General features: G+C 41.6%; 1 protein-coding gene across 2 annotated transcripts in view; it reads left to right on the plus strand.

The window, feature by feature from the left end:
- The window catches only part of Poc5 (POC5 centriolar protein), a 27492-nt gene extending 18103 nt beyond the window's left edge, over positions 1-9389 (plus strand). The window contains exons 12-13 of one of the 2 annotated variants that reach the window (XM_021208537.1): positions 4486-4662; positions 8463-8848. In XM_021208537.1, coding sequence (XP_021064196.1) covers positions 4486-4662; positions 8463-8603 — 318 coding nt within the window. In that variant the 3' untranslated portion in view covers positions 8604-8848. Of the gene's footprint in view, positions 1-4485; positions 4663-8462 lie in introns of both variants that reach the window. The other variant, XM_029544130.1, reaches the window with a different exon arrangement.
- Positions 9390-9626: the final 237 nt, after the last annotated feature.

The following is a 9626-nucleotide window of genomic DNA, read 5'->3' on the forward strand; positions in this document are numbered from 1 at the left end:
CTTCAGACACTCCAGAAGAGGGAGTCAGATCTTGTTACAGATGGTTGTGAGCCACCATGTGGTTGCTGGGATTTGAACTCCGGATCTTTGGAAGAGCAGTCGGGTGCTCTTACCCACTGAGCCATCACACCAGCCCCCATGTGTTAGGTTTTTAATCTTACTCTATTTTATTATTATCCCTGAGAAGCCTGTTGTTTTCTAATGAGAGACAGAAAGGGAGTGGATCTGGATGGCAGACGAGGTGGGGTAGTGTCTGGGAGGAGTAGAGGGAGGGAAAACTGTAATCAGGATATATTACATGAGAAAAAATTTTTATTTTCAGTAAAAGGGGGAAAAGAGGGGTGTGTGTGTGTGTGTTTTACTTGGATCAATACACAGAAAGTACTCAAGATAGAAAATAACTAAAACATTAGTTAATAGTGAAAAATAGAAAGTAATCCAAAAGTCCTGTTACAGATGTGATAGCTACCACACAGACACACGTACAGTGCCTGAAGAACCTAGAGCAGACTCATAGTTGACCCTTTGTGTAAGTCCAGTGTAAGGGCTTCTCCTCTGTGTGATTCCAGCACTCGGCTCGCCTCGGATATGTCGCGTTTTAGAAAGAAGTGCAAGTCCAGCCTGGCTCAGCTGCACCCAGCCCCCACACAAATTCTGTTTCATGTCACAGAGCAGTCCTCCGATTCTGGGAGTTTAGTTGGAGGGACATGCTGTTGGGTGGCTTCCAAGCTGTTTACTGAAGTGTTCCTTCAGCAGGAAAGCAGTAAGTGATGTGAGGTCGTAGTAAGTGATGTGAGGTCGTTGGTACTGTTTTCCCGTTTATAAACAAGGAAACTGGCTCACAGAGGGACCTGTGGACCTGAATAGCAGCTGTCATCTCTGACACTAGGAGGAACAGTAGGTGACCATGTGTTCAAAAGAGCCAGTTCTCAATGGACTCCACGCTGGATGTGGTTACTGGTTATAAAGAAATCACATTTCTATTATAAGACTTCCTCAGTGTGCTCTTTTATTTTCCAAACTAGCATTAGGTTCAACACTATCTTCTAGTTTTGCTTTAATCTTTTCTAATAATTTTTATATAAATTCTTTCTAAAATATCCTCATGCATTTTTGATACAGCTTTTTTTTTTTAAACCCATTTAAGCTATTTGGATTACTTATGTATTACTTTGTAAATGTATATGGTATATGTTGTGGGGATACCCAATAGAGAATGTCTGATCTGGAGCTGTAGTGATTGTAAGCCACTTGATGTAATGCTGAGAACAAACCCCAGGTCCTCTGGAAGATGAGGAAGTGCTCTAAACGGGATTGTCTCTCCAGCCTCTACTTACTGTATACACAATACAGTTAGCAAGTGACAAACCATTAGAGTCAACTCTTACAAACATGCAGGTCCTTGATGGTGATGTGTCTAAATTTATGTAACTTCAGATGGAATCTGTACTTATGTCTTTAGCCGAGGGCCAATTTTCATCACACTGGAGGTCTCCTTACGCAGTTCCCAGATGGGTTGGCAGTAGCTGCTCATCCATATTTCCTGGCTGCTCTGCTGTTTCTCATTCCAAACTTTTCTGGGTTTTCTTGCACTGCCTCTTTCTCCAAGTGAGATGGGCTATTATGAAGCAGGTGTGTTTAACAGCTTCCCGTGTAATTGTGCAGCCATAAAGTTAGAGGCTCAGTTGTACCTCAGTTTTCTGTACTTGGCGAGGATTCAGTAATTGAGAATTCAGTAACTCTCCCCCAATGCTAATTTCCCTTGGCACTGGAGTTACAGGTGCTTGTATGCTACCTGAGTTGGTTGCTGGGATTCAAACCCAGTTCCTCTGAAAAACAGTATATATGCACTTATCCACTGAGCTATATTTGCAGCCCTTAAAAATCTTAAAATTTATAAGATCCAGAAAGTTCTCTATTAAAATGCAGCTCTACATTTTTAGCAGTAGCTCTCCAACCCGCCCCCAAGCTGTTAGGGGTTTCGCCCAGCACCTGTTCCTGAGTGCTATGTGTTCCTGTCAGTGGTATGTCTGTTAATCTGAAACAGTGTCTGTTGACTTCCACCTATGAATGAAGGATTCCACCTTTTAACATAGTCTCAGCTTCTGCTGTCCCCACCATCCTTCTTTCTGTGTGTTAACGTTTACATATAGCTATTCCAACTTTAAATTAAATCAGTACTTGAGATTCCTGTGTAAATATAGCTAAGCCTTGAAATATATATATGTGTGTGTATGTGTGTGTGTGTGTATGTATATATATATATATATATATATATATATATATATATATATATATATAAAACACACTGGAAGGAAATGTATGTGTATATGTATATTTTTGTTCCTAGAATTAATTGCTTCATTTTTGCCTTTGCTTGGGTTTTTATGGAACTAAACTGAATTCTTTCCAGATTTTTTAAGGAATTGCACAACCCTTTTAAATGTTGTTTTCCTTTGAGTTGCTGTAATTTCCCCAGAGCCAAGACACCCTTATTATTCTCTCCCTGATTGAATAGACAGGTTTGATCATCTCCAGCTGCATGCAGATAAAGAGAGAATCTTGGATGGGGCAGACCACCGGGAAAGGACCATTATATAGTCAATGTTTTTGGAAGAGCCGTTGAGGAAAAAATGCATATAGAGTAATAGTTCATACTGCGCTTTTAGTTACACCCAAATCAGTACATGTCGGAAGAGCATAATTACTCCAGCCGTCCAAAGCTGATTATTTTCTCCTTCAAGTAAGAAGAGCGTGATAAGATTCAGACCCGGGCCTCAGAAGATGGCTCAGCACATAAAAGTACTTGAGGACTTAACTTCAAACCTCAGTACTTATTTTCAGAAAAGCCAGGCATGGTTGTATATGACTATAACCCCAGCGTACGGAGCTAGGGGTGCACAGGGGAGACAGGTGGGTGGCCTGGGGGCTTGAAGGCCAGCCAGCCTAAATGAAACAGTGAGCTTCTGGTTCAGTGAGAGACCCTATCTCAAGGCCTCATGACTGAGCAAGAGAGAGGCACCCAGCATCTTCTCTGGTTTCTGCATGTACATGTGCAACCACACACGGATTAAAACTGAAGGGAGGGAGGGAGGGAGGGAGGGAGGATGGATATGCATGGGAAAAATGTCTCTGCAGTCCTAAAAGAAGTTAATATTCATCAGAAATTATTAAAATGTTTTGTTGTTGAGATGGGAATCAAACCCTTAGGTCCATTCATGATAGACAAAAACCACTTGATAATATTCTCATCCCAGCTGATGCTGTGTGTGTGTGTGTGTGTGTGAGAGAGAGAGAGAGAGAGAGAGAGAGAGAGAGAGAGAGAGAGAGTCATGCCTCAAACTTGAAGTCATCCTGTCTTAGCCTGCCATGTGTGTGTTAGCCTCACAGGATCATACCATCCTGCCCACATTTTTGGAGATATTATATTGTTTACTAACAGCCGACCTTTTCATTTCTGACCAACAGTTAGAGGGTTGAGAAGTTATAATTTAACTATGAAACATGAATGGAGAACTGCAAGTTAAATCAAAGAGCATCATCTTATACTGTGATGCGCATTTATGTCATTAATTGACTCTTGATATGCATGTAGGCTTTCTTCAGTATCATCCAGTGGTAACCAATAAAGCCTTTAAATGTTTAAGCTGCTTTTTTATAGCATCATTTCACTTTTGCAATATTTCTACAAAAATAACTTTAAAAATTGTTTACTAAATATAATAGAGCACTTGGTGGTAGTGGCGCACACCTTTAATCCCAGCACTTGGGAAGCAGAGGCAGGCGGATTTCTAAGTTCGAGGCCATCCTGGTCTACAAAGTGGAACTGGACAGCCAGGGCTACACAGAGAAACCCTGTCTCGAAAAAAACAAACAAACAAAAACAAAAAAACAGATTACAAAAGAAACTAATCTGTTGTATGAAATCACTCTTTAAAAATTATTTTAGGCTTCTGTATTTATGAAACATTGATAACACTTTTTAAAAACAAAACAAAAACATTTATGTAATGATGACACAAGAATAAAAGCCACCACACCGACAGTGGTTGGTTATGAAAGATGAGTGGAACGAGCGGAAGAAGGGGACATGGGCAGGAGGTAACATGTTTGATGGAGTAATTACATGTGGAATGGAAAGAATTGCATGCAATAAAATGGTGCAGCCGTGTGCACACAGGCTGGTGTCCATGTGGTTTTACTTCAGGTAAGACTTGATCCTTGCAGGAAACCTAAGAGAACACACAAGGGGACTTCCTGACAGTCTGTCCTTTAATAATAAGGTCTTAAATCTCAAGAACTTTTTAAATACTGGCATGCCCAGGTTAAAGGAATATTTTGGAGTTTGGAAATGTTGGGTTTTTGTTTTGTCTTTTTATCTCATTAGGTTTTAAGTACTGTGTGAGTTGTTTGAAAGTTACAGAACCAAGTAATATAATCTTGCACCGGCTCTCCCACCAACTGGGTATTGGGTTTTGTTTGTAGTATGCACCAAGAGTCGTGACTGCAGCCCAGCAGAAAGCTGGGAAGACAATCACAGCCCGGATCACAGGTCGGTGTGATTTTGGTTCCAAAGCTAGAATCAACAGCAGTTTGGCGATAATGGGAGTCTCTCCTCCCATGGGCTCAGTCGTGGTGGAGAAACACCATCCAGTCACAGTGGTAAGTCCTGCTGGAAGTCTGTTCATGAGTTTGTCCCTCATCAACCCTAACATTCAGAGTCAGTCATGTTCTGTCATTTACTCTGTATGACCCACACTTACAATGTCTCCTGTTAAGAAATATGTTTATTCCAAATGGCATAAAAATTATGAACTAGAAAAAGTAATCCAGTATGTGGACTACTAAAACAAAAGGAATCAGGTTACCCGTAAATGAGCCATTCGTGCAGTGGAGCCTTAAGTACATAAGTGTAAGAAAATGCCCTTGCATTGGAGTCTGTGTTCTTGCCCTTGCATTTCTTACCTCATTTAATTGCCTAGCATGTCTTACCTAGCATGTCTCACTTAAAAGACAGTGAGTTGCAAGAACTCTGTGCTATAAAGAAAGGTGCATAGACTCGCAGTGGAGGGAAGTATAAACCTGCCCTGTTCCCTCCACTTTGCTGCCTGCTGCATCTAAACAGATGCCTCAAGTCCAGTAGTTCAGCCTCCATCTTCTCTTCTGTGAGGCAGGCTTGGTGAGAGGACTGAGCTTATTAAAAGTTCCTAGAAAAGGAGCATGAGGTTTTCTGGGGGTTTGTTTTGTTTTGTCTTAAATCTTTGAGTCTTTGCTTGCAAGTACATCTGTGCACCACATGTATTCCTGGTCCAGAAGAGGGTAACATATCCCCCAAATTGGAGCTGTGAGCCACCATATGGGTGCTGGGAATCAGACCTTAGTCCTCGGGAAGAGCAATGCTACATCTAAGCTATCTTTCCAGCCCTTGTATTTTGGAGAGAAAAAAAAGAGAGAGAGAGAAACTAGAATCTCTTTATTATTTAAATTTTTAATTGAATTAAAATATAATTACATCATTCCTCCAGTCTTTCTACTCATCCCACACGACCCTCCTACTCCCTCCCAAATCCAGCTTGCTTTATATCAACATGTTGTTATGATGGAGCAGAATTTCTCTACTTAGATTAAGTCACTCTCCAAATAACTCATCCTTTCCTGATCACCTTAATTCAGTTCAGGAGATGCAATTAACCCTCCATCGTATAATGTATTCTAACCTACAGTTTGAAGAACTAGAATCTTAGAACCACTCTCTCTCTTTCTTTCTTTCTTCCTCCTTTCCTTCCCTTTTCTTTTCTTTTCTTTCTTTCTTCTTTCTTTCTTTCTCTTTCTTTCTTTTATTGGATATTTTATTTATTTACATTTCAAATGTTTTTCCCTTTCAGAAACCCCCTATCCCGTGCCCCCTCCCCCTGCTTCTATGAGGGTGCTCCTCACCCTCACATTCCCACCTCCCCACCCTGGCATTCCCCTACACTGGGGCATCAAGCTTTCCCAGGACCAAGGACCTCTTCTCATTGATGCCTAACAAGGCCATCCTCTACTACATATGCAGCTGGAGCCATGGATCCCTCTGTGTGTATTCTTTGGTTGGTGGTGTAGTCCCTGGGAGCTCTGGGGGATCTGGTTGGTTAATATTGTTGTTCTTCATATGGGTTGCAAACCCTATCAGCTCCTTCAGTCCTTTCTCTAACTCCTCTGTTGGGGACCCTGTGCTCAGTCCAATGCAGCCAACCAACCATTTAATTCTTTAATTGTTCCCTCCTAGGCTCCCTGCTGCTCTTCAGCATGTTTGCAGTACTTGCCTTGTAGTTAGTGGCTGTGAATCAGATATCCATAAACTCCTTCTGTTACTGCTTAGTTTTTGCCATGTGAGACACACAGTTGGTCCTCTGTACTGTTTTATTTTAGGTTTGTTTGTTGGGAATGGGGGGGGGGTGTAGTTTTGAGACAGAGTTTCTCTGTGTAGCACTGGTTGTTTTAGAACTCACTCTGTAGACCAGGCTGGCCTCGAACACAGATCTGACATCCTCTGCCTCCAGAGTGCTGGGATTAGAGGTGTGTACCAGCACCCAGCTCCTTTATGCTGTTTTGTTTCCCAGGAATCAATACCTAAAACTAGCAGAAACTATTATTGCCAATAAAGCATGGGTCTGTTTGTAGTGCCTTTGCCGATTTGCTGGATATTTACTTACTTCTGGAGCTAATTTGGTGCTCTGCTGTATCTTATAGGACATAATGCCCATGGGAAGCCTAATCTAATTCTGCATTTCCTCTTGCCCATGCTCAAGGAAAAACAGCTTTGATAAATTGTGTCATATTTGATGCTTGGCAACTAAAATTTAACCAGCTGTAAGAATCTCTCATTTGTGACAGGTATCCATATGTTTATAGTCAGAGAAACATCAGTATAAGATACCTGAAGAAGAGACATTACGGTCTGCAACCCTATAGGCAGAACAACAATATGAACTAACCAGTACCCCCAGAGCTCATGTCTCTAGCTGCATATGTAGCAGAAGATGGCCTAGTCAGCCATCATTGGGAAGAAAGGCCCCTTGGTCTTGCAAACTTTATATGCCCCAGTACANNGGAACACCANGGCCAAGAAGNGGGAGTNGGTGGGTAGGGGAGNGGGGGGGGGGCTATAGGGGACTTTTGGGATAGCATTTGAAATCTAAATGAAGAAAATATCTAATAAAAATTTGAAAAAGAAAGAGACATTACTTTTCCATTTCTCCATTAGAGTTCTCACTTTTAAAACAGAATTGTACATGAGGACTCTGTTTTCAAGAAGTTTGTTTTTTAAACAAAATTATTCAGTCTTTGAGATACATGGTAAATATACTGACTAAATGCCTTTTTTGTAAGTTTTTTGTGTATGAGTATTTTGCCTTCTTATATATCTGTGCACCACCATGTGAATTCCTGGTTTCCACAGAGATAATTCTTGTGAGCCACTGTATGAGTGCTAAGAACCAAACCCAGGTCCTCTTAACTGCTGAGCCATCACTTCTGCCTCCAATGCATAAAACTGTACTTGAAATAGTTTGTAGATAGTTTTTCTAAGTGATATCCTATAATATAAATATTTGTACATGACTAAGAACTTAACTCGATACAAATCCCATTGCCAGCTACTAAGACATTTTAGCAGGTACAGTAAAGTCTTAAGCTTTCTCATATGTATGTATAGGAGGACCATATACTTAGACACACAATGCATATTTGTACATAGCACATATGTAGACTGAGTCTGCCCTGCCCTGACTTTAGCTCTTTGGCACTCATGTTTCAATATTCCCTTGGGCTTTGAACTGGTGTGCAGATCATCCTGTCCTCAGTGTCTGGGTCTGTCCTCCACATCCAGTTCTTTCCTTGCTTAGGAAAATGTGGTCCAACCAATTAGGGTGGCATGTTCCTTATTCCCAGCATCTGGGCAAGTGGATCACAAGTTTGAGTTCAGTCTGGAATACATAGCAAGACTCCAATGAAGGAAAGAAAAATTAAGAGAGCCCCATGTTTCCTGGGAAGCCTTCTCTTGTGTGACTGTAAAATGTCCACAGTCTGCTCCGAAGTGAAAGCTGAGATCTATTTCACGATGGTTTGCAGCAAGACCTAGGCTGGATAGGATAAAGGATTTATGGCTTGGAGCTGATCCTCATCCAGACATCACGAAGTCCCTTTCTGAACTTGGCCTGTGGAGACCTTTTCCTCTTAGACCTCTTAGAGCAGTGATCCCCAAGGCTCTGAAAAAAGGCCCTGTCTTTTTATGAGTGGTTGTTGAACCAGTGGGTTCCTTTTGGGAGAAGGGCTTCACTGTGTTTGTTTGAATGGCAGCTCCATCCAGTACGTTGCTAGTATCTATAGGATGTCAAATATCTTTTGGTTTGGGATATAGGTGATGAAATGATAGTTCACATATAGATTCAGATTATTAAAGCAGTCTCTTATCTTCACAGCAAACCATTCCTCAGGCAACTGCTGCCAAGTACCCACGGACCATCCATCCTGAAGGCAGCATCTCCGCTTCTAGGTCTCTCGGAGCCAGGCCGGGCCACACCCAGTCTCTCTCAGTTCAGTCAATAAAAGTGGTTGACTAGAGGGACTGGGTTCACACTCAGGGCTCTCTGATAAGGACTTTCCTGGGAGCAGCAAGCTTCTCCCTTCTCGGTTTTGACTTTTCTGTACTGTCAGAGCATCGTGGACATATCATGTGCATCTTCTCAGGATTACAAGAGACTTCCCCATCCTTTGTAACTGTGTGTATAGATTATTTTAATGTTATTTTTATTTAAACAATTAAGTAGAACTTTTTAATTAAAACAAACAAAAAAACCTTGGTTCTGAGCATGTTCAGCCTGCCATTGTGGAAGAATATAAATCTTTTTCTGGACATTATTTCCAAAAGGAAACCACGTCCATCATTGCTGGGCAGTAATTTACATAGAGCTTGGGAAGGGGACTTCACTTTCACTACTAAAGCTAATAGAAGGTATTTCAACTTTAAATAAAGAGCAAGAGTAGCAGTGACATTTCTAAGCAGAGTTTTCCTGCCTTCGCTGTATGGGCCTTCATCTCTCAGGCTCTGGAACTAAACATGGAGGGAAACAGACAACATCTGTAAATATGCATAAGACTAAAAGGGAAGAAAGTTTCTAATTAGCACCAAAACAGAAAGGAATTCCCTGCTGGGATGAGCCCGCTTTCATTTCTCTTGCCTGCCCCACTGAGCCTGCTTAGTTCTTTTTGCTCATCCACATGTGTGCTGCAGAGGAGTGGCCCTTTGAGACAGCAGACCTGTGTGTAAGCTTAATGGCTAGCCCGTGTGAATAAACTTTCTAGGCCAGGCATGATGCTGCATGGTTTTTATCCCACCACTGGGGAGACAGAGGTAAGTGGCTCTCTGTGAGGCCAGCCTGATCTACAGAGTGAGTTCTATCTCCAAAAAGAAAGGAAGGAAAGAAAGAGAGAGAGAGAGAGAGAGAGAGAGAGAGAGAGAGAGAGAGAGAGAGAGAGGGAGGGAGAGAAAGAAAGAAAGAAAGAAAGAAAGAAAGAAAGAAAGAAAAAGCATTTGTGCAGAACTGACATAGCTTCTTCATGGTTTTCTTGCTGGCTGTGTGTTT

The sequence above is a fragment of the Mus pahari genome, chromosome 11 (genome assembly GCF_900095145.1).
Source record: "Mus pahari chromosome 11, PAHARI_EIJ_v1.1, whole genome shotgun sequence".
Lineage (NCBI taxonomy): Eukaryota > Metazoa > Chordata > Mammalia > Rodentia > Muridae > Mus > Mus pahari.